This window comes from Lipophrys pholis, assembly GCF_963383615.2.
Source record: "Lipophrys pholis genome assembly, chromosome: 2".
Classification (NCBI taxonomy): Eukaryota; Metazoa; Chordata; class Actinopteri; order Blenniiformes; family Blenniidae; genus Lipophrys; species Lipophrys pholis.
The window spans coordinates 24,848,126-24,874,129 of NC_137636.1; the positions used below are offsets into that span (position 1 = coordinate 24,848,126).

Genomic DNA, 26,004 nt, shown 5'->3' on the forward strand with positions numbered 1-26,004 from the left:
GAAAAAGAAAAGAAAAGCAGCTTTTTGTGTAATTGTTGGGCAAAAAAATTCCTTCAACGAACCTGAAACCGACAATTTCATTGCTAAAATTGAATGAAGAGTCATGTTGCAATTAGACAGAACACCTTGAAATGCAGTAAAGGACTTCAACTGAAATGAGACGAGATAAAGAAGAATTCTAAAAAAAAAAAAAAAAAAAAAAAAACTTTGAGCGAAGCGGTTTGTGTGTAGGAGGGATAAAAACAGGCGGACATCTTGGTGAGAGCAGGCTGGGAGGGAAGTAGCCCGACACTGTGGCCTCGGTCAGACCTGGAGGACTGGAGCGGTCCCGCTGGGCTCAGCGTCCCACTTAATGGCTTGGGTTTCAGTTGGCTTCAGGTTCATAAATAGAAAATGAACAGAAAACTATGCAGTCAGCCAGGTTTATTTGATGTCGACCAGGGGAGCAAAACTACCACCTCGCTGGCTCGGCTTGAAGACCAGACGACAGACATGTTTGTTTTTTTCAGCTCCGTGCTGATCCGAGCGAGTCTTCACTGGGGCAGGGGGACAATGACCTCCACGTAGTTGATGGGGAAGAAGCCGGACTCGCCGTTGATCATGCCCTCGTACCAGTTCTCATCTATCTGGTTGGTGAGGATGATGATGTCGCCCTCTTTGAAGCCCAGCTCGCCCTCGTTCTCCGGCTCGAAGTCGTAGAGGGAGCGGCAGCACGGCTGGTCCAACACCTCCGACTCTGCTCACAAACACAGTTCACAAATGGAATGGTGTGGCTCTTTTAATCATTTTTCCACTTCCAAACGTTCAAACACCCGGGCAAATATTGGAAGTTTTGGTGCCAAAGCTTTAATGCAACTTGTTTACTCGACAACGGTGCTCGGAGCCACTGAAACCTTTTCTAAAAAAGGGTCGCAAAGTGGAAGTTTTGGAAAAAGCTCCATTTCTGTGTAGAAGGAGGAAAGCACAACTTTTCAGAAACACTGCTACTGCCCATTTGCACCATGGCCATAGTAAACAGTTCTTCTGCCCAGTGCTGACTTCCAGAGTGGCCACCATTGCTGCATGTGTGTGTGTGTGTGTGGGGTTTCATTACAAAAACAACCAACAGCACCCTCTAGTGGCCCAACATAAAAACTACATTGTTTTCAGCATTTCTGCCATTTCTGTGTAAAGAGACATCATTTTCACAAAACGCCATTGAAACATGAAACTTTTCTAGAAAGAAAATGCCAAAACGAGGCGTTTTCACTTGAATCGTCGGTGTGTAAATGATGACTGAGTCCAAGTTGTATTAAAGCTTTGGTAATAAAACTCTACAATTTGATGAGGGTGTCCAAATGTATGAGAATTCCGCAAGTCTGCTTTTTCAAATCTGCTTTTCTTTATTTCATTCATTCATCTTCTATTCCACTTTATAATTGTGTTAGGTCCGACTATGGGCAAATCCTCACAGGGTAAGCACAAAGTACACACACTCACATTCACACTACTGCATGTTTAGATGCACCAATTACCCTTAAATGCATGTTTTGGACCGGGACTTCAACCCGAGATAATCACTCGGTGGCGTGAAAACCACTAAAATAATGTACAGCCAACTAGATCTAATGTAATTCATTTTATTCCGACTAAAATCCAGCTGGCTTTGAGGAAGAAAGGAGCTGAAAACTGAATGGGAAGGGCAAGATAATAATACTTTACTGCCCCCTGCTGGTGTAGAAAGCACTTTACACCTGTTTGCATGAATGTAACAGGTGGAGGTCAGAATGTATGACAGTCATGTAATACATTATAAATCATCATCAGTTAGTCTGAATTGAAAGAAGTAATTAACACAACATTAAAGCCAGTGGGTTTATGCATTAGACGAACAAATGAACTTTTATCAACACAAATGATGCACATCTCGTGTTTTCCCCTTTTTTTGTTTTGGTCTAATTATGCCCGTCATGTCTGAGATTTTGTGGAATAGTTGCTTTACCCTCAAACAGTCACAGGTGGAGGGAAATAGAATAAAACAGGACCATTTTAAAAGCTGATTTCATTTGACAAAAACTACTAAATAATGCAACACCTCTGTGACAGAACACCAGATGCCGTTGGTAAAATGCTTTAAATATATTCAGCCTGCATCTACTATTTTGTGTGAGCAAGAAAAAACTCAGAGAGAAAAATAGTTTTCAGTGTTGCTCAGGAGCTTTGTGCTGAAGACACAGGATGATCTGTTCAGGGTTCAGGCTGCGTCAGTGTGTGAGATACTCACGGTGAAAATTGCCATTGGAAGTGGGGCTCTCGGGCCATGACAGTGGCACTGAGGTGATATGATCAGCTGGATGAGATGTAAAGAAACATGAGGATGAAGTTGAGCACATGACAACACAAATAAAAAAAATGTTTTTAAATAAAAAAAAACCTGCAGAGTGTGGAGCTCACCAGCAGAGGACAAACTTTTTAACAAACAAGACATGACCAAAGCGTGATCTGGTGTTAGCGTGTGTCGCAGGATTAGATGTGCAGCGTGAATAATATTAATGCTGCCACATCATCAGCTAAATGAGTGGAAATAACCCGACGCCTGCATCATTGTGACAACAGGAGGACCGAACAAGCAGATGAAAGTGTGTTAGATGGCCAGCGATCACAGTAAAGATACTATCCTCTTTGAAATAAAACATAATGTTCCTATTAAATGGAGAAGTTGAAATCAGTCTTCAGACAATTGCTGCTGTATCACAGGAAGAGTTTAGGCTGGATTTTGATGTAAAAACATTAATAATAATATGTATTTTTGGGGCACTGGTCCATGAAATAAAGAAGAAAAGAACCCGCAGCTACAAATACAACAAATGAGGATGTGTATTACAAATTGAATAAAGTCTTTTATAAGGATGGAAAATAGGGAGAGAAACAACATGGACTGCAGAGCAGAAGATGGGCCGGCTTGTATTTGTCACACTATTAAGACTAATAATCAACTCTGGAAATAGTCCTCACAGGTCAACGTGGAATCATCAGCTATAAAAGTCGAGTTGTTCAATGTGAGTTTGTGGTTTAATAAAAGCTGAAGACAACAGATTTGAGGAAATGAGCCACTTTCATATACCGATGTGGCTGGAGGTTATGACGGAGGGATTTACTTCATAGCAGGGGTGTCAAACACGAAGCCCGGGGGCCAAAGCTGTCCGTTATTAGGCTCTAATCTGGCCCACCAAACCACCGGGAAAACTGGGAACAGTGACTTTTTTTCCAACACATTTCTTAAGAATAGCGAACAAAACACTGAGACCTGAAGCTGAGATCAGTGATGCTGCCATGAAAGACAAATTAGCAGCAGCCTCAAACTCATGCTGTCGGGGTGAGTTTGTAAAAATACCCATAATGCAACAGCGATAGGAGAAGTTTTTTTTGGGACATTTCACTGTATTTTGCACCAGAAGGTTTCATTAAAATTGGCTTCATGTTGAGATTGTTGTGCCACAACATGAAAAAACAAAAACAACTTTAAATGAAAGGTTATTATGGCACTATTTTACCGCTTCGCTCATTAGAAATATTAGTGCAAGCTGGAAAACAATTAGAGACGCTGAGCCTTCAAGCGGAACCCTGTATGAAGGAACACCTACTTTTGCCATTGACTGTGTTGTTGATCTGCGTATCTGAAAGGACGACAGAAGGAAAACATTCGAACTCAAAGCAAACTGTGACGATGAAGCTTACAGTGGAATGCACATGAAGACAGAGTGGCAGCAGCCAGACATGAGCGAGCCGTACCGGTGGACTTGATGGAGGAGTTGTAGGACAGGCCGTTACGCTGGCTGTTATCCAGGGTCTCCACGCTGCTCCGGATGGACTTGGGCTTGAATTCTCTCTTGGGCCGGCTGCTGGCGGTGGATATCCTGAGGCAGGCCAGGAAAAGGAGACATCAATAATTCAAAGCCACGACAGCTTCATTCATTTAGAGCAGAACCCGGCATCGTAAGGCCCACAGGCCATGTTTGCCTCGTCACAAAATTGGAGACACGGTGGAGAAAAAGATGGTTAATGAAAGGATGTTTAAAGATAATTATCATTGGGCCAAACTCGGGTCAACTGACGCCTCGGCCCTCAACATCAGTGCCAATGTTTCTAAATGGTTGTCCACCCCTGCTTTAGTGACATGTTGAGATGAAGAAGTGATATAGATGCAGAGATCAGTCATTCAAAAGAAAACAAAGGCATGAATTTACACTTTCTTTCCTTAATTAGCGTAGCGTCGGAAATGCAACAACATGTAATAAAACGGAAGCTTTCAGGAGGAATAAACAGTACAAATTTCCCTCCAACAAATAGATAGATATATCAATACACAAATGAATATACAGATGAGCAAGTTTCACGTATCACAATAGCAACAAAGATCCAGTCTTGTTTTTTTTTTTGAATTCTTCTGTACGAAGCTGCAGCGTGACAACAGCTCAGAAGACTATTTAAACCCTGGAGTCTGAAGCCGGTGCCACAGAGGACGCCTGCTGCGCGGTAATTACCTCCGGTGGAGTGAAGTGTGAGCCTGAGTGCAGCGGAGCAGCTTTCTTACCTCTTCTGCAGCTTCCCGCTGAGCTCCTCCAGGATTTCACTGGACTGCCTGTGGTACTGCAGCGCCGCCTCGATCAGCGCCGACAGCTGGCTCACCTGCTCCACCTGTGGACAACCCCGACGCATGAGCGCACATATTTTAACTTCCCACTTCACAGATCTGTTATTTCCACTTCTACCTGACACATCTTGTAAACTTTAGATTCAAAGAAAACAACTATTTGGCGAATCATCATTACAGTAGGTGAAAACATCAGGTAGCTCTTTCACTGCAGTTTCAGTTATAAACATAAAGAGGTTTTCATACTTTTCAATTTGCTGTATGAAGTCGACAACTGCCAAAATTACGAAGGAGGAAGTTGTGATTTTATGGGAGTTATGATCAATAGCTTAGATCTTGTCCATTTTAGTCCCATGCTGCAATATGATAGAGGAGAAGGAGAGATCTCACCTCCTTCTGCTGGATTATTTATAAAATCCTCCTCTGGTCAAGTGATTCATGTTTTTGTTTACCAGCAGGCAGAATAAAGAAAATTAGACAAATCCATTCTAAAATCTAAAAGAAAGCAGCTGTCATGCATCTGGAGTGAAACTCTCACATTAAGTCGTCTCTCTTCTTGGTTGAATGATGGACTTGTGGGCGGGTATTACACTAAAACACTGATTCCCAACCAGGGGGTCCAACCATCATGGAGCCAAAGATTTTAAGAGTGTAACACGTTTTTCTATGTCTTACAAATAAGTGAGACGGCATATATTTCATTTGTGTCACAAAACTACCCAGTATTGGCATCACAAGTGTATTAATTTAAAGATATAGAAAAAAAATAGTTATCATGCTGCAGAGTGGGAGACAGACTGGCCCAGGATGGGTAAATGACCATTTTACCAATTACCAAGTTTTAGAATATTGAAAAGTTCCGGGCGTGTTTAACATGAACATCCAATCTTCACTATACACAAAGGTAAGCTCGCAAAGTGAGCAGCAGGTGAAGAAATGGTGGAGCGTCAGGCAACAGAGGAAGATGAAATTGCTTCATAGAAGCAATGGACAAAATTAGAGTTGATTACATCTTTTGTGGTAAAAAAAAAAAAAAAAAAAACTAAAACAAAAACCCTGGTGAATAATTAAGTCCACCAGACACCCAGAGACAGTGTTTGTACAATGAAGCGAAGTTTTTCTTGTAATTGTACAGGGTGTGGTTGGGGCTCGCTGCGGTTTATAATGGTAAATATTCGGGTTCCCAAAGAACAGTGTTAGACCTGGCTGGTTTTCCACCCTGGGCGATACCTGCCCCCCTGGCGGTGCCCCCCAACCCCACTCAGGGACAACGGTCTTCCTTGCAAACATGACCCATAAGTCAGTAACAAAAGAGAAAGTTTGTGTCCGATCCAGTTTCAACTGCAGGAGCTGACGGCTGTCTGCGCAGACAGGGGGCGGAGTCACAAGACTGTATCTGAGCCAGTGCACGGTGCGCCCCTGTTGAGTTTTACGCTCTGGGCAGCTGCCCACTTCGCCCATAGCAAAATCCTCCACTGCCCAAGGAAACAGTTGGGAATCACAGCATTAAAAGATGGATACAGCAATCGCCAGGTGATTCACAGAAACACCCACAGGTCTTGTACGCGTCCTGTTACGCCCTCAGACATGAAACCTGTGTCTTCATTATATATGAGAGAACGATTTTCCCTCGAGTTCTGAAAATGTTTGTTTCAATGAACCAAGTATTAAGTCAACTTTAAATGAATCCTCTTTTTGCTAATTAATTACAAAAAAAAACCTCCAACCACTTCTCAAATGACACTCTGGGGGAAGTAAATACAGAAAGTCTACACATGTGAGTACCGTATGAAATATATTGTGCTGCTCAGCTTTCACCTCCACGTGCTGTTAACCCCCTGACCATGCAAATGATCCATTCGAAATACAAATCACTTTCTCTCGGTCTGTCTCGCTTCAGTGCGTCCGTCTTTGCGCTCTTACATCATTCTCCAAGAAGTAGAACATGCTCCGCTGGGCCAGGTCTTTGCTTTCCTCGAACTTATCCACGGCCTGCCGGATCTCCTCGTCCGGGATTTTTCCCTGACGCTTCTTCTTGTAGTCGAAGTCTAATCGGCGGCCCTCCAATTTTTTCAGATGGTGCTGCAAATAACAGGAACACGTTAAGAGAAATATCTCATTTAGACCAGAGCTCGATCTGCATTATACCTCCTGATGTGGTTTACACTTTAAATAGTTATTGGTTATGTCTGTTGGGATCGATAGGAAACATTGAAAGAAAACCCAGAAATCTTCTCTTGCAATTTAGTCACTTATTTCAATGGTAATTCATCTGTACTATATGTATAATAAACTCTGTGAATTTTGCCCTAATTTCCACTCAAAAACATCATAGTACAGGCTGACAATTGCCACGGCTCTAAATCAATATTCTTAGAATCAGAGGTTGCACATGAGCAGAAAATGATCTGAATCTGGTTGATTAGTGACAGTTTACAACATAATGTCCTTCTTCAAAGACGGCCAAGAAGAAAACCCTTTAAGGTTTCCAGTATAAAGTCGGTGCACGACCATACAAGTTGAAATTGTGTCATTTCCTGTCACGCACAGCCTTTATCCTGAACTTTCTGTCTCCAAGCAGGTTTTTTTTTTTTAACTCATTTATACCCAGTCTGAAGGCTCAGATTGAAATCTGACGGATTTGTTTGGGTATGATAATTACAGGAATGTGTTATCGCTTTTTCTAATTTGACAGACTGTTTCACAGACACATCACTCTGAGACTGAAAGCACAAGAGTGTTGGCTTGCTCAAAACTCTTTTCCAAGAGAATCTTTTCCTTCCCACCGACACTCATAATAGCAAATAATTCTAATATATGTGTATTAACAGTTTCGTAAATAATAAAAAAAAAGATCTGATGCACAACTTTTGTAGTAGTAATCAGTTTGTAACTCATTACTAATTTGTAATTGGTGGATCAGATGCTTTTTAACAGAGTCTGAATGGTGTATTATTACTTACTACGGTTAGTTTTGTTGTAGGAAAAACATCACTGCAAAAGTACAGAGCGACTGTTCCTCTGCTCGAACTGAGCATCTGGTAGCTTCAGTATTATTCCACCCGTTGCCTAATTAATCACTATTTCACTAAACTCTTCTTTAATGGAGACAGAACTCACTCTGGCCATTTTAACATTAATCTGCATTACAGTGTCTCTAATATATTTCCATATAATAGTGATGTCTGTATGATGGCAGTTTATCTCGGATGTTTTGTTGTTTCTTCTCCCCAATATAACTTCTTAAGAACTCCTACGCTAACTTCAGCTAAACTTTATGAGTGAATCATTCAGCAGTCTGACCCACACAGTGCAACAATATTTAATCTATGGGCAAATTAATAAAAGTGGCGACAGAGTTACGTTGTATTTGTATTCTTTTTAAAGATCTTAAAGAGAATCTGGAATCTATTTTTTCTGAAATGATCTGGCAGGGAGGTTTGTTTGTTTGTAATTCTTTATTTCATTCAAAAGTAAAATCAAACAAACAAACAGTCTTAGTAACAAAACTTCCAATTCAATACATTTTGAATGAAAATGAGCAAAAGAAAAGGTCACTCTTATAATATCTGCTCCTTAAGATGCCTTTCAATACCTTTACATCAGTCTGTTGATGTTCACATTCTAAATATTTATAGATTTTTTAAGCAATCAATTAATCAATTTTCATACGTTTTTAATATTGCAGATTTTCTGTGTTTCTTGAATGCCAGGAGAGTTCCTGACTCTTTTACTTCTTTCTGGCGTGCGTTCCATAAACTGATTCCTGTCACTGTGACAGTTCGTTCCATTGCTTTGGAATTAAAGCTGTTTTTCTTTTCTTTTTTTTTTTAAAGATGTCTGTTCCTTTCAAATCACTCTCTCTTTTTTCAAACCTTTCTTGGATGTTCTTTGGCAATGTTTTTTATTGGCTTTATAAAAAAACCTGAAGTATATTATAATCAACTATATCATTACATTTTAGTGACTTACATTTGATAAATAATTTGATGGATCTCTATATCTTCTATTTTATTCTGTTTTCAGAGCCCTTTTTGTAAAATGAACAGTGGCTGTGTGTAAGTTTTACTGGTCGAGCCCCAAATTTCCACACAGTAAGTTAAATATGGTATAATCATTGTGATGTGAAAAGACACGTAGATTGAATGAAATCTTCCGGTCATCTCTTATGAACCATAATCACCATGAAGGTTTTAGACACTTTTCTAAATGTGCTGCATAAATCTTGGCACATCTTGGACATGCTGTCAAATTTCCCCCGCGGTTCGAACTCTGGCCAGAGATTAAAAGACAAAACACTGAACAAAGCAGCGAGAAAAGACGATGGCGCACTCTGTGTGTGTGTGTGTGTGTGTGTGTGTGTGTGTGTGTGTGTGTGTGTGTGTGTGTGTGTGTGTGTGTGTGTGTGTGTGTGTGTGTGTGTGTGTGTGTGTGTGTGTGTGTGTGTGTGTGTGTGACAGCAACAGTTAGAATGTACCGTGATCTCTTTGAGTTCTTTGTCCTGGAGATTCTGCAGGGGGTCGATAAAGTTTTGTTTGACGTTAATGTCCAGAGAGTCCTTCACGTCTGCCATCTGCCTCATGGCCTCACCCATGTCCACCAGAGCGGCGCCTGGGAGACAGGATAACCAACACAAGCATGAGCAGCATGCACACTTCTGATTGGTCCAGAATTTCAACCTTTATCACTTATCAGGTACATTTTCAGTGCGTAAAGTCGGGTTTTAAAATGTGTTTCAACACATTTTAGCATGAAGACAAACAAACGAAACAGCCTAAAAGTTATATTTAACAAATACAATTCTGTGTGCCTGATGGTACCTGACGGTAATTTAATGATACTTTTAATGCTACTTTATTGATGCTTTTTAACCATTACCGTTATTATTACATATAAATAAATATAATCCTCTCTCTCTCTCTCTCTCTCTCTCTCTCTCTCTCTCTCTCTCTCTCTCTCTCTCTCTCTCGCTCTCTCTCTCTCTCTCTCTCTCACACAAACACAATGATAGAACTATTACTATTTGAATTTACTTAGTAGTGGTGGTATGGATGGGGTCACTAGTGGGCAGCAGGCTTCAGGCACACTGAAAATATTTTGTGAATTTTTCTAGTTAACTTTATAATCAACTAATACTACATAATCCATGGAAGTATGCTTTTTTACTGTTTTACCTGCAAAACCCCTTTTTTAAAAAAAACATGTAATTAATTCATGACTGAACAGAATGCAGCCATTTAACATTCTGTGCTGATGGGAAACCTGATTTGAACCAAATTTAGAGCTTTGATACTCGAAGAACTTCAACTCAGAATTATTGATTTGCATCAGACTGGAAAGGGTTAACTTACTCCCAATTAAAAATGTGGTGCTCAGTCAGTTTGACTTTAAAGTTCCAGCACTGTCAGTGAGGTAAAAACGAAGCTTTAAGTAACAGCTAATGATTTGAAGGCGACATGGAGCCTAAACAAACCTTTGAACGTGACGAGTTATCAGTTCACTATCTATACTTGTGACTTAGGGCTTTCAACTGTCAGTGTAAGTAATTTATCACTGTGTGTAGTGTAACTAATTTATAAATAGACCATTATACTGGTTCTCGTCCACGTTGTAGCTGCTGACCTACATGTTCATAAGTAAACAGCTCGAGTCACAAGAAGTGACACTTGTAGAGAAACATCAGTATTTCTGGGAATCTGTCTCATTGCAAAGACTGACTCACTCGTTTCACCTCTGCTAATATTTCTTTTGAAACTATTTCATAATTTTTCATTTTTGCCACAGACTGGTGGCAGGTTTTTCTCTTTCGTTTGTGCACGGATTCATAAGAAAGGGACGTCACTCATGGGAAGGTCAACCTGCTACAAGTGTCAGAGCACCTTTAAACATTTTTACTGTGAATACCTTTTTGAAAAATCTATACTTATTTTAGAGTTTCACAAGGACAGATTTAATCAAAGCGATTATTGTTAAAGTAGTGTCTTTTAGTTGTGTGAAATTGGTATGTCTTAAACATGGCAGAAAAAGTCAGGAAGTTGTGCATGTTAAATTAATTCTTTGTTGTGACAGGGGTTTGTGGGAATAAATGCTTTAAATGTGTAAAACCTGCATATGTTCCTTTAAAGGTTTTTGGAATTGTAAAAATACATTTTAAGGTTAAGCAACAGATTATACACCAACAGTATCTGATGTAGTGCCAAGAAATGTTGTTAAAACAAAATCATTAATTTACTTTTTCTACTATATTTATCATTACCTTGTGACATCCTGATTCTATCACCTAATGTGTGCACAGCCTTAGTATGAAGCAATTACTACCAGAATCATTGTTACTATTAAAAAACAAAGCATCGGTCTGTTTGGGTGTGGGCAATCCCTAATCTCCGCAGCTATTTGAGAAGTGATGGGATTTTGCGCTCTGGTACCGAACACTGAGTTGTCGCCGAGCTCGTGGCCGTAGCGCAGCATGCAGTCTCCCAGCAGGCCTTCAGTCTGGGGGTATCCGGTGGTCTTCACCTGCCCCCGGATCTTCGACATCGTGTTCAGCATGTTCAGTTTGGCTCGGGAAGCTACAGAGGACAAACACGTCCTTTCAGATTAGGCTGCAGTGGTATATATGAGGAAAATATCCCGTGGTGTTTTTTTGTTGTTAACCTGGATTGGGCTGAAGGTATTCCGTCGTCTTGGACAAGAGGTCAAACACCGACTTGTTGGTCACATCAATTTTCTGAGGGAAAACAGAAACCTCACAGTTAGGTATCGAGATCAATCGGTTCAACATGTCGATGAAACACATTCAGGTTTGTGGCACTGTGGTGTAAAGGTTAGTACTCTCGCCTCGTACAGGTTTTTCATCCATAAGCCAAATAAATGTCTGATAGGCCTGATAACATTGAAAACACTCTTGTTACGTCTCCGTGGAAAAGGAGAAAAACGCAACTTTCCTGAAACGCTGCTATGGCGACTGCACACTATGGTCGTAGAAAATGAATGCGGTGTGTGCGCTTCACTCTTGAAATTAACAACGCTTCTCCATTAAAGTAGTACATTCACTACAACATCATCGTGAAGACACATTTTCTTTCCTCCAATCAACCGATACTGAGTGGATCAAGACGAAGACGAAAGACAGAATATAGAAGCTTTAATGTTGACCGTTCTCTGCGTGTATATGTAGGAGGTTTTTATTACATAAAAACTGCTCCCACTAGTGGCCTAACGTGAAAACGACATTGTTTTCAGCGTTTCTATTGTTTCAGTGTAAACAGACACCGCTGGGCGACGCGAAACTTTCCTGAAATGAAAATGCAAAAATGATGCGTTTTCACTTGAGACGCTGTCGTGTAAGCAGGGTTTAAATTGGCTTTAGTTGTTGTTAGGGAAATCTTGTTTTGTCTTGCAAAGAATGATGTGTAATATTGCAGTCTGTGTTCAAGGATGACCTGTGTCAGTACTCTTGGAACCTCTGTGCTACTTTTGGTGTCCTTCAAAGCAGGAAGCAGGTGGACCTTTCTCAAAACAATTCAGCCTTTAGGAAGGCACTGTCTGACTTCATAGGGAGACAAACTCCTGGACCAACACGCAAAGGTTGTACTGTGACTTTGTCTCTTCTTGCAAGAACAATGCAATAAAATTGTCTTAAACTTTTTAAATCGCTGTCAGTCTGATTCCTGTGTGTTCTGTCTCCCTGAGGTTTTTTTTTTTTTTTTTTACAAGGAAATTCTCCTGACAACTGTGCGTCTCTGTGTTAGCAGTGTGAAGAGTTCTACACACAGTCACACACACCTACACAGCAGTTGTGACAAAGCTACCGAGCAAGGTGTTCATTTCTCATTCATTAAAGCACTGTGAGGTTCAGGAAGCTGAACTAAACCAGGGATCGAACCACCAACCTCAGAATGTGTGGATGACCTGCCACCACCTGAGCCAAGAAAACTACAAAAGGTTCAACGGGGTAAAACAGGAAGGTGATGCAGAAGCATGAAATATTTACAGGACGTCTGTGGCTTACAGTGCAAGACCCCTGAATCCTCTCAGAACAACCAGGGTATACCAGGGTATCTCCTGGGTATACCATCAAATGGAACAGTCCTAAAGGAGCCTCTGGGTTTGTTGCACTTCTTCTTATCCTCCTGCACATTTTGGTTACTGTGTGTCTCTCGAGAATACGTCTCTGTGAGATCAGAGCCTCTTACTCTACAGCGCCTCTGATGAAGCAGGTAGAGAAGATGAATGGATAGATGATGCCACACATTTCAGACCTGGCTTGGGTTGGTAAGTGGCTATCTGTTACCTCAGCACAGCGATGCCCCTCTAATGGGCCTGACCGCAACGCTTTCTAAGACCAATATGACCCACGGGGGAAAGATGGACACCAGTTGTTTTGCACGTTAAACGGTGCAGGCGCCAGACGGTAGCGACAAAATAGTTCGTCCTGAGACTACAAAGAGTTTCTGTCTTATATCTCACTATGTACATATAGGCGATATATTTCTATATTTAGCACAGCATAAAGACGAAAGCTGACATTGTTCTTAGATTGTGCATCTTTGAATCACGACATCTCATCATGTTCTTAACTTAAAGCCTGTGTTTTACAAATGCTTTTGCCTTCCTGATTTAAAGCCTTCCGTAAAAACTCTTTAATTTCCCGGAGTACAGAAACAAATGTGGTTACTATCATCCAGACTGATGAAATGGATCTCACCCTTTCCATCTCCATGAAGTCTTCATCGAGCTTCGTCCCCTCTGCCCCGCTGATCTTCTCACTAAGGAGCTGCAGACACACAAACAGAAAGAGACGCATCACACACACACACACACACACACACACACACACACACACACACACACACACACACACACACACACACACACACACACACACACACACACACACACACACACACACACACACACACAGATAATGAACGGCCAAAACCTCCCAAGATGCAAGAAGGCAGTCTGATGGTCAGCTTTACAAAAATAAATAAAAAGCCTACAAAAGTGCGGAAACCAAGTTAGTTTTAGGGAAAGAGACAGTAAACACTTTGACACATCATACTTTTTTTTTTTATTGATTCCTGGAGCGTGTGCAAGACCAAATTCTATAAATTAATCAGCTATAATGTGAGAAAATGATCAACCTTTACAAAATCTTACATTGTTACTTGAATAAGGTGAAATTTTACATTTTCAAGTGAAAATGCAAAACTTCCATTGCATTGTGGGTGTAGCTTTACACAACACCACTGTTCAGAGCCACCAAAAACACAACCTTTGGAAAATGGGTCAAAAGGTGGACATTTTTGAAAATGCTCCAACGTCGTCATTATGTAGACGACAGAAAATGCAACTTTTCTGAAACCCTGCAACTACGCATGCTTACCACAGCCGTAGTAAATAGTTCTTCTGCCCATACGCGAGCTGATGGACAATAACTACAACGTTTCCTCCAAAATGTCATGACTCCCAGTCCATATTCTCCTGGGACTTGGTAGTTTTATAGTTGAGAGTCACCAAGAATAGCAATCCAACATCGTCATCTGACCATACGAATGTCAGTGTTCTCCGATTGTTAATGTTTATAGCGTTTTGTTCTCTGTGTGTGGTTTCATTACAAAAACAACCAACAGCACCAGCTGGTGGCCTGGCATGCTAACTACATCCTATTCAGTGTTTCTGCAAATTTTATACATCATTTTAAAAAACGTTGTCGTGTAAATGCAATTAACTTTTTTGAAATGAAAATGCAACAACAATGAGTTTTCACTTGAAACAATGTCGTGTTAGTTTACTTTAGCTGTTGGCTGAAGCAACAACGGGCCTCAGAATCCACATTGGACGGATTTGAGCCTGACAAGCACCCGGCAGCTGGTAAAGTAAAAACATTTAACTCAAAATCATAAATTTCGGAAAAAATGAAGGTCAAATACATTATAAATTTTGCTCATTCACACTTTAAAACATGCTATCGATCAACTAACAAAAGAAGGACTAACTATGTAGAAGTCAATGTCATGTTGCTGTGTCAAAACAATCCTTGAACTTTTTAGAACTTTATGTCAGAGTTTTTAAAGGGTTTGTCATGCAAAACATTAGTTTTATATCTCAGTAACCAAGGATAATAAAAGCACATTGTGCTGGTGTATAATAGTTATATACAGTTTGAAATAAATGTAAGACGTGCAGGTGAAAAGCTTTGAATTAACTACAGTCCAATAGAGAAATGCCTCTTTGTAATCAGTTCTAATGGTTACTTCCACACGTTGACTTACAACCTTTAAATGACAAACACAGAAGTGGATTTATTCACCCTCTCTCTTTGAAAGTTGCCACTTCGTGCTGAGTCACTGATTGTTCGGCCCTGCGATACGGCTTTACCCTGACTGGTTTCTACTTGGGATTAAATGTAGCCAGAGTAAAGGCAAGAGCACTTCCCAGCAGTTGGTCCATTATTCACTCAACTGTGGTGCGTCGTGTTTCACACAGCATGATTTCATCCTCACAACCTGTCAGCGTGCTGTTTGTATAAAGATAAGCTCAGTGAATCACCGAGGAAATTCCTGAAACTAATGACTGAAACCGGCATCGATCCCTCTTGCTCTCTTCAGTTTGAACACACCTCTCAGTTCATCATAAACTTTAGTGTCTCGCTCATTAAAGATGGTTTAATCTATACCGACAAAGTTCTTCAACAGTCTGAATTCAAGCAGCTCTTTGATACCTCAGAGATCTGCTGTGGCCATTAGAGCATTTCCCAACTCTTCTCAGTTTGTCATCACACATCAATGTAATGCTTGTTCTCATTCTACAATGAATAAAATGGAAATAAAGCCAAACAAACAACTTCAGAAAAAAATATTTCTGAAGAAATGAAATGTCAGGTCTTGTAGTTGGATGTAGATCAAGGACTTGTTCATGTGGTAATGTGTCAAATGACGCGAATCAGTTTCGCGTTTTTTGTCAAAGAAAGGTTTCGTGTTTACACGGAAATATTTTTGAAAGCGATGTCTGTTTACGTGGGAATGGCAAGGACGTTACAAAACTCTAATGTAGAAAACTATAATGTAGGTTTCATGTTGGACCACTGTTGGCACACACACATTCGTGCAGAGAACAATACATGAAAAACAATAACAATAGAGAGTACGCTGACATTCGTGTGGACAGAAGACCAAGTTAGGTTGCTATGACAGGTTATTTCATTATGAATTATTATTTCAGTTCTCAAATAGTTGCATTTTCAGTAGGTCTGCGCACTGTTGTCGGGTGAGCAGACAACCAAAACGGAACCAACGTTTTTGCGATTTCTCTTGAAATTGTTGACGTGTAAATAGGGCCAGAGATAATCAAAGTGCTTTGTTCAATACAAACTGAGGACATTCACTGCCTGAGCAGCAGTGGCAGCATTGCTCACCCGGCATGGCTTTAAAATGTGGGCCAAACAGAGGAAAGAGACTTTGACACCATTCCCCTGATGATTTGAAGAGGATTAAAATTCTGTGAGTGCAAATAGTGGACTAATACTGAAAGATTTAGGGCAGCTGGCCAGTTAGGAAGTACTGTACATTTGGTGTTTGTAGGTCAGTTGACCGAGCTGGCGTTTTACAAAGGAAATCTCAGCTCTTTCAGGGCTCTACATGTTGGTCACTTGCAGCATTTCCACAACATTTCAGCTGTCCACCTGTCAACATATTCAATATCTTGCTTGCTCCATTCCACAACTCATTCCGAAATGAAACGATTATGAGATTGAAGATCTTTGATGGAGACAGAAAAGCATACCACAACGTGACTATGAGCGCTTTAACAGTTTGTCCATGCAGTGCGTTCAACTCCATCCTTTCAGCAACTGTAGCAGCAAGTTAAACATTGAGGTGCAACAAAGCAGGAGAAGTTGTGAGTCAATCCAGGATCAAAAATGAGACTCATCTTGTGCTGTATAACAGCAACACTGAAAGCACTTCACTCGCTCGGCCTCAACCATATTTACACGCTCATACATCAACGGTGATTGCTGTCATTAAAGGTGATCGTCACCGGAGAACAAACGGGCCTTAAAGTCTTTCCACTTTCCACTTTGCCACATGCACAGCCCTACGGGAGGGTCAAACCATAAACCCTGGGAAAAACTTTCATTTTCAACCGAAAACATCTAATAGGTTTCATACTGAACTGAAAATAAGTGACGACTGTGGTCTGTGATATCAGAAAAGTCACACGCCTCCTTCATCGCTTAAAAACACTCATGGTTTTTTTTTATCCACTCAGTGTGGTTTATAGTGTGATTAGAACAGCTCTAAACTGGACTCTAGTCTACTGATCCTTCAAAGATCGGGGGTGAAATACTCAGAATTAAGATAACTTAGCAAATTGATACCATCAGACAGGCAGTGTTACTGTAATATCAAAGATAATGAAGCTTCAAATTAGAACACCTTGCAGTGGCTTTGACAGAACAGATGTAATTCACGAACATCCTTTTAAGCAACCGTAAAATCCTAAGACTTCATGTCCATCCATCAATCTATGGATAAATGGATTGATAGTTATCAGAATCATGAGTGCCGCCCTGCTAAAATCGAATGAAAAGTGGGGTAAACGCCAAATGTAATAATGTTGAATACTACTTTAAGAAATAATACAATGTTAAAGAAATTCACCGCATGTTGTCTTAACATTTATGATTCCCATACACACTATAAGTTCTCATTCAACATCTAATTTCTGAAGATGGAAAAATATGTGAAACAATAAGGGAACACAATAAGTGAACTCTCTATAGATAGGAACTCAACTGGTTGTTTGACTTGTAGAGAAGTAAAGATATGAACAGGATGGGGGAGTTTAACAGTGGCAGGTGAAGTGTAACTAAGAAATAATGAAACACAACTTTGTCAACCAGTGTTGAGACAGTTTTTATGTGGATTATTCTCCTCCAGTATTCATAGTTCCCATTGTGCTGAACGTAGTGTTGGATGAGGTTTGATCCACTCGGGTTCTTCGATGACGTGTCCGACTGCGCCATCAGTAGATGAAGTGGCAGTTAATAAATATCCAGCATGTGACAGTCATCTTTGTCACCTTGTGATTGGTGTTGATTGAATTTTCACCACAGCTTTGACAGAAAATGGAGATACGGCGTGCCAAAGAGGAGGTGCCTGGTGTTAAGAGTATTTTGGGTGTATGATAAACACGTGTCACGGACAAGCACGTCTTCTGAGGCTGTAAAGTTATTATTAAAAGATTTAATTTTTTTTTCAAAACAATCCGCAAGTCTATAAAGCAGGCAAATGTAAGTATCAGATTAGGAAAGGATCAGGATGGATACCTATACATACTCAATACTTAAAAATCAGCAAATGTTGTGTTGTTTGCCATCAAAAATAAATCCTTGAACCTGGACCTTAAAATGGATTGATGCTCGTGGCTGTGTAAATGTTAGACGTCTTGATACCTGGAAAACGGTTGGTTGCGCTAACGGAGTATCAGTCAATTCTCAATGACAACACTCAGTCATTACAATCAGGCGGTTACGTAACACTTGTGTAACAATGTCTGATATTACATTAGCAGAAAGAGTGATTCAAATTATATAATAGCTATTGAAGCTGAGAACCGGTTATATTTAGAAGCAATGAGAGAACAACATCCTGCCAAACAGTAGCTGAGTTTATGATGAGTAGATAACTGAACGACTGAGGCAGGAGGTCACCTCCAGAACGCCGAGTACCGTCGTGTGTGGATTACCTCAACCTCCGATTACACGTCGTTTCAGCAGGAAGCTGTCGGCGCAGCACCGAGTGCTGTATGAGTGACGTGATGACCTGCAGTCGACCTCGAGCGCCGGTGTGTCACACCCGCAGTCGCAGCCGAGAGCAGCCACGTTTCACTGCTCAGACTATGAGGAAAGAATTTCCTCAAATCCAGTTAGTTATTTTTTTAAACAGTGCATGCAGATGGGGAACACGAGGGCATCGAAATCACAAGTCAGCCCATGTATTTCATTGATGGACTCTGACACCGTTTAGATTACATTACAGTCCCTCATATTCACCATTCCAAGGCAGGGCTTGGCCACATTTCTGTGTGGGGTTTGCATGTTCTCCCGATGGGTTTCCACAGAAAAAGATGCATCTGTGGTTAATTAATTTAATTGCATATAGGTGTCTATACATAATTCTAAATGTCCAGGTAGGAAGCATCGCAAAAGGAAATTGAATCATGTCTTGGAAGAAGTTTGGCCTCCTATCGAGCATTTTCAGCCCCAAAACATTGAAACAGGCTATATAATAATAATAATAATAATAATAATAATAATAATAATAATAATAATAATAATAATAATAATAATAATAATAATAATAATAATATGAGGTGCTTGAAACAGTGAACTTGAGTCAGTATGGGGAAACAACCTGATGCTCACTGAGGATGGATGAACCTCATGCGGGAGTCAGGGAGGAACTGAAGGGAAGCAGCCGTCTGCCTCGTTCTGCAATGTCTCCTGCCAGATGATGACGACAGCAGTGCTGGACTCCAAGTGAGAGTTGCCAGGCCTTACGTAACCTCTATGACTGATCAAACACATTTCCAGTACCACTGAAGGTTTGGGAAACCATTGGGATGGGGGGGGGGGGGGTGACTCAGTGTTGACACAGTGCGATGAACCACATTTCTGCACTTCCCTTACACAAACATGCACTTTCTTAAACTGGTATCAGTAATGTAGTTTCCATGAATTGACATGTAGTATTTAAATCTCTCAAATTGTTTAGTATTCGTATTCATAACTGCTTCGGATTTGCCACTGAAACTTCCTACATTCTCACATTAAAGATCTGTGAGCGTTCTCGTCCTTTCTGGGTCGTGTCCTCACACTTTTTCTCCCTTTGATTTTACAGGATATGTTGCCGAGTCGCTGCTGCCTCACACATCTAAGCCTTGTTCATCGCCTCCCCATCGGGTCCCTTCACACCATTTTCCCATAATTATCGATTAGCGAACGCTAAAGTCAGAGATTAGAATGAATAGGGACACTTGGATCGACAGATTTATTCCTCAAATGAATGTTGGGATTTTTGGTAATTATTACGAAATGTATGTTAAGTAACATAAAGAGCTGCATTTTCTCACAGATTGGTGAACCACTGCCCAACTTTAATCCTGAGAGAATCTGCCTCTCGAAAATACTCTTTATAAGTCCCTGATCTTTTGATAGCAGAAGGAACATTTTACAACAAGATAACTTACTGTTTTCGATGTGTGGCTGTAATGCAATTCAAATTAATCAGCTGGGAGTATTACCTTCAATAAGCTAAAAATAAATAAATAAAAAGGTTTTATCACCTTTATGGTTTATGGCAAATCACTGCATCCTGATGTACGGCTCTCCTGCTTTCTTCCTGGTACAGGTGGTGTGCATCGACATTATGTGTAGGACATCTTCTAACTTGGAGAGCTGCCAACAGTAAGAACGCTGCAGGCACCAAGTGGGTCAGCCTGGGTAAAATTAGCAGACTGGGAGCAAAGGAGCCTGAACAGACTGGCAGAGTATTTCTAGGGCAGTCTAATAAGAGAGGGTGCATTGTGGTGTCGGCTGAAAGATAACATAAGCTCTGTTTTCAAATGAAAACATATTGCTTACAAGAGGGAAGATTTATGAGTCCAGCTTTTGTGGTTCAAGAAACTAAACTCAAGACTCGACTAGAAACACACCAGCACACTGAGGTTCATAAAACCACAAAGTTTCACTTTAAAAGTCTTGTAAGTGTCAGAGGTCAACAACAAAACAAAAAAAACCAACATATTGTAAAAGCAGCCTTTGAAGAGTTTGGAAACAATTGTTCAGTTGTTATCTACAACTACGCATATGACCATAAATAACGCAGAACACCTGTTTGCAGGTGGGACATGTTAAACAGCAGTCAAGTCAAGTCAAGTCAGCTTTATTTATACAGCACTTTAAAACAGTTGTGGCTGAGGCCAAAGTGCTTTCCAATAAAAGAGTAAAATAAAAAAGTACAGTAAAGAGTAAAGAGTAAAAACAGTGAAATACAATAAACAAACAATAGATTGGCAACAATAAAACCAGGGACAGAGTCTCAAACATGGTTAAAAGCCAAGGAATATAAGTGGGTTTTAAGATTAGTTTTAAAAGTGGACAGTGAGGAGGATTGTCTGACGGGCAGTGGTAGCTCATTCCACAACAGAGGGGCTGCAACAGAAAAGGCCCTGTCCCCTCTGACCTTTCGTTTGGACCTCGGTACCTCCAGAAGAAGCTGATCAGCTGACCGGAGGCACCGAGCAGGGGTGTAGGGGTGGAGCAGCTCAGAGAGGCAGGGCGGGTGAGAGTGTCTTTACCTCACAACTGATATGTTCAAGCTGGTAGAAGAGCAAACCAGTTTTTTTTTGTTTTTTTATACAAAGTCTAACAAAGAAGCAGCGCTGATGTCAATATGTGAGATTTACACGACACTCTTCCATCAAGTTCATTTTTTACACATAGCGGGGGAATTATTTTTTCACAAGTTGTTGCCCGTCTCAGAAAATTTTGTTTTTTCAAGGAAAAAGACTAAATTTACCACATCGCTCACAATAAGGTTTGTGGGGTACTGGTGTGAAAATAAAAAAGGAAGACAGCAGCAGAGAGCAGCACAGCCTGATGGGACAATGTCTTGCTCCAGGGGCCGGATGCATTAAGAAAGGCTGTAGCAGCAGGTGACAGCAAGGGGCAGAACATGGCTAGTGCCAACTCAGCGTTTAATCCACGCTGACACTGTTTATTCTGCACGTAAGTGCAGGCATGCTCCTCAGCAGTGGGTTGAGAGCGTTTAAAAGGTTCAGCAGTCACTCTGTAAGTAAAACTGTTCCAGTCGATGGGGATCGACATGAAAGGACTGCAGTCTTCTCGAGGATGTTATCCGTTTCTTCCCGATCAAAGGTAGCCATCACAGCATTGTGCCTTCAGTTTCTTTTATTATGTGGCAGCGGTGATACATCACTGGCTTCCTACTTCCTGCACTCTGAACACAGGTTTTCCCAGAGGGGCCACGGACATCAGAAGGTGGTTTCTTCCTTCATAGCAACACTCATTTTTTTTTTTCATCAGAGAACTCGCAAACAAACTAAATGATGACAGAGCAGCCAAATAATAAGACCGTAATGAAAGCAGACATAATACAATATTACTCTATCAAAGTTTGCATTTTCTAAAGCTTCTATACCTCCATTTTACAGAGCTTTTGATGTTTCTGTCTATTGAGATCTTTTTTTCCAAAGGTTTAGTATAAAACTTACCATGTTGTTAGCACCCACCGTGACACCAGCTATCAGATACGACTGAAGAGTACCGAGTACCTGACATCTTTTTAGTATGTTGCAAAACTGAAATTAGTGAGGAAATGCAATGTAAACCCACACTTTCACATACAGCGCCAGCACAAATCCACTGGATGAAAATAGGAACAGTACATACTGTATGGGGTTTACAAGACCAACTAAACAATTACAGTATACAAAGATTCAGTAGAAGATGATGTGGAAGAAACAGTGGAACTTAACCAAAAGTGATAACAAATAAAAAGGGGAAGACAAAGAAAAAGAACATTGTGAAAATCAGACAAAAGCTGAAGATATTAAAGAAGATGAAGAATAGGACAACTATGAAGAAGTAATGAAGAATGCAGAGAAAGAGAATAAAAAAGTAAAATGAATGAAAATAAAGTGAATAATGAAGTAAAACACGAGAATAGGGACTAAAAAGAATATATATATATATATATATATATATATATATATATATATATATATATATATATATATATATATATATATATATACAAAGAATAATGACAAAGAATGAAGAAAAATAGGACAACGAAGACTGAAAGAGGACAGTGGAATAAAAAGAAAAAAGGATGAATAAAAAGAAAGACAACAAAGAAAAAGAAGAAGAAGAACCATGAGAGGAGAGAATGAACAGAACAATAAAGAAACAGAAGAGGTTAACAAAGAGTAAGAAGAATAGGACAGAAAACATAAGAAAAGTAAAAAAAAAAGAAAAAGAAAATGAGATAAAAAAAATAAAAAGTAGAGGAAGATAATCAAGACAAAGAAGAAAATTATTTAAAAAAAGTTGAGAACAACTTATTTTTATGAAGAGGGTATCGACGAGAAAGACAAACTATTCTCGAAAGTTCACAAAGCCACTCAGTGAATGTATTTGACCACATAAGTTTGCTGAAACATTGCAGCATTAATCAGTTTGCTTTCATTACACAGACTTCCAGCTCAAAAAACCTTTACCTCACTAATTCTAATCTGAAGCCCTTTTAATCCTTAATATAATTAACCTCTTGAAGATTTACCTTTAGATTGAGAGGTTAATGAGACGAGTCAGACTTAAGGACGGCGAGGTTAATGAAGCTATTGCGACCGTGTTAGTACCGGCTCACAGTCATGCCTGAATAATGAAGAGCTCAGGCTTGTGCCTCAGCCGCGCGCTGTGCTGAATCTTGTGGGAAATTTGTCTGGGCAAAGTTATGAGACACTCAAGTGTTTTCAGCGATTGTGCGAGTGTGACACAGATGGTTATAAAGTGGAAAAGAGAGCGAGAAGCTCTGCCTGTTTGCTGCTCGGTGACTCATTGTCAGCGTGTCACAGATCACACTTTCCCCCTCGGTTAAGATACTGACGGGAGTGTCGAGCTTCGGCTCCACGTACAGCAGCCTCCTTTCAGAACCACGAGGAATCTCTCGAGGAGGTGAATCACCGACACGCACACATACACAGGAATTCAGCTGTTGTGTGTGTGTGTGTGTGTGTGTGTGTGTGTGTGTGTGTGTGTGTGTGTGTGTGTGTGTGTGTGTGTGTGTGTGTGTGTGTGTGTGTGTGTGTTACCGAGGCCATATTGTTTCACTGCGACTCCCGGACGAGCGGCACTGCAGAGGTAAAAACAGGTGCATGTAGGGCACTTCTGGACGTTTGTAGATTATGCCTCACTTCTAATAACACGGAGAACTGAGCTTTCCAAAGCACAACAATAGTGACATCATTTCGACACGCTCTGGACTATTTGTTGCTGTTTTTGAACAGGAGTCCGTTTGTTCAGAGGTGGGTGGGATGCGGTGGAAACTGGAGCCACCCAGTGATTTCCCGCTGAGATCCTGGAACCTGCAAGCTGCACAGTTCAAACAAGGTCCTGCATGTTATTACAGTTGGTCAGTTTCTCTGAAGCCTGATGCTTGTTTGTGTTAAAAACCGCGACACAGAAATTGATGCGCAGTGTTATTGGACATATTTGATCCCATATTCCAAATGTTTTTTAAAAATGACAGTACTTATTTCTCTCTGGTAATAAGAAATGTTCCATGTGTTGGACAGCAGCAGCAGCAGCAGCAGCAGCAGCAGCAGCAGCAGCAGCAGCAGCAGCAGCAGCATGTACAGGGGTAGAAATTGGTCTGATGAGACTAGAAATGGGTTAAAACAAGAAAAGCACGGATTCTGTTACGGCTGTGGTCAGTGCCTCAGTTCAATGATAAAAGATTAATGATTAAGTTCAGGACATGGACAGACAAAGGCCCAAATGCAAACAGTGTCACAAAAAGGACATTGTTTGGAAGAGACAACTCAAACTTATCTCCACAGCTCAAGGAAGGACATCCGGATCTGTGCACAGAATTCAAGGTAAGGTTTCATTGGTTAGCTGTAGACTGTAGAGGCGTCACCTTGGACACACAAAGATAACAAGGAAGGCCTTCGTGCCAGCGCGGATAAAAATTCCAATTTCTTTAAGTAAATAGATAATCCCTAGGGATTTGTGTGTGGGTCTGAAGCAAATTCTCAGTATATACCCTCTTCGTGCATGGATTAGCTGATAAGTGACTGTACACAGGCCAGTATGGTCAAAGTAAGAGCGAACAACCAGGACCCCCACAGAGCCCATGAAGACCCCACAGTGCTCCCCAAAACTGTTAACAGAAACACCAGCGTCATCTTACCTACACAATTTTGCCATAGGTGCATGCAATCGAATGTCAACTCAGGCCACTGGGTGGCTTTAGTGTCAGCCTGGAATTGGCAAGGAGCTCAGACGTTTGGTTCGGCTTTTTGTGTTCACTGATCGAGATAGTGGAGAAAAATGTTCTGGAGATCCACTGAGGCCGTTTGGACATTAGTATGGTCGTCTGAAAATATCTGTCGCCAGAAGTGTTTGCACAAAACACACACTCGGAGGTCTTTTTGTTGTGTGGTTAAAGCATAATTCTAATTTCTGTTAAATAAATTCCCTCAATCTGTTTATCACATTATATGTAATTTACAGATTCTAGCAGCCGAACACTTCAGTCATTATTGCATTAACTGTTCATCGAGCTTCTTCTTTGAGAGGTTAAATACACCATCTTGGGCCACAAACTGGTATTGTGAGACTTTAATAAAAAGGCTGTTGCAAGTTGACAAATGTTTTTTTTTTTTAAACTTTGGTAGGTTTACCAGCAGCATATCACTATGTCTTTGAGATGAAATACTGAGTGCTCTTTTGAGCTCATCCAACTGATATTTTTAGGTTATATTTATTTAGATTAAGCAAAAATCTGAAATATTATATTTTTAAATGACAGATTTAAAGAAATATAATTATATTTTACCTTGACATCACGAGAACAAAAACCCCCATATAGGGTCTCTATATGTTGGTAATGTTGAAAAGCTTGAGATGTCCTTGGGAACATCACACAAAGAAAAGAGACTTTCATTCAGCAGGTACTGTATCGAATAACACAGTTATCTACTGTGTTCATGTGGAATCGCCGCTTTCGCAGTGTGTGCACGCATGCGTGCGTGCGTGCGTGCGCGCGTGCGTACGTGCATGTGTGTGTGTGTGTGTGTGCAGCAGGAAGGAAGCGGCAGCAGCAGGTTGTGGAGCAGAGACTATATTGTTTACATTTCCTGTTCGCAGTCACATGTATGGAACCTCAACCTCTGCTCCGTTTCAGATTGTTTCAGATAATCCAAGCTGCTGCGGCTGCTGCCTGTGGGGCCATTATCTCCCGATAAGACAAAGACGACCGGAAAACAGACGTAAAGGGATTAACTGGAAAATGTGTCTTTTGTCAAAAACCTCAGACAGGATGACAAGACAATATTGGATTAATCCTCCTTTGTTATGCCGGTGTAAAGCTGCCAGTTCAGATAATTGCCTCATTACAGTCCCGTCCAGAACAGGGACACACTTGTCTATTAGCATCGGCAGTGTCACCAGCTGATGTGCCTGGTCAAATCTAATGTAATTATTACCTCTTCAGTCAGAACGACTGGAACAAAGAGCCATTATGGCGGCTGGTCCACCAGTAAGCCTGAGCGTTTGT

General features: G+C 40.6%; 1 protein-coding gene across 1 annotated transcript in view; it reads right to left on the reverse strand.

The window, feature by feature from the left end:
• Window positions 1–409: 409 nt before the first annotated feature.
• sh3gl3a (SH3-domain GRB2-like 3a) overlaps window positions 410–26,004 on the reverse strand; it is a 34,774-nt gene continuing 9,179 nt past the window's right edge. Inside the window, exons 2-11 of the mRNA XM_080458101.1 lie at window positions 13,341–13,409; window positions 11,288–11,360; window positions 11,059–11,202; window positions 9,111–9,244; window positions 6,557–6,715; window positions 4,574–4,677; window positions 3,772–3,896; window positions 3,624–3,656; window positions 2,264–2,329; window positions 410–736 (exon numbers count right to left, since the gene is read on the reverse strand). Coding sequence (XP_080314227.1) covers window positions 534–736; window positions 2,264–2,329; window positions 3,624–3,656; window positions 3,772–3,896; window positions 4,574–4,677; window positions 6,557–6,715; window positions 9,111–9,244; window positions 11,059–11,202; window positions 11,288–11,360; window positions 13,341–13,409 — 1,110 coding nt within the window. The 3' untranslated portion in view covers window positions 410–533. The remainder of the gene's footprint in view (window positions 737–2,263; window positions 2,330–3,623; window positions 3,657–3,771; window positions 3,897–4,573; window positions 4,678–6,556; window positions 6,716–9,110; window positions 9,245–11,058; window positions 11,203–11,287; window positions 11,361–13,340; window positions 13,410–26,004) is intronic.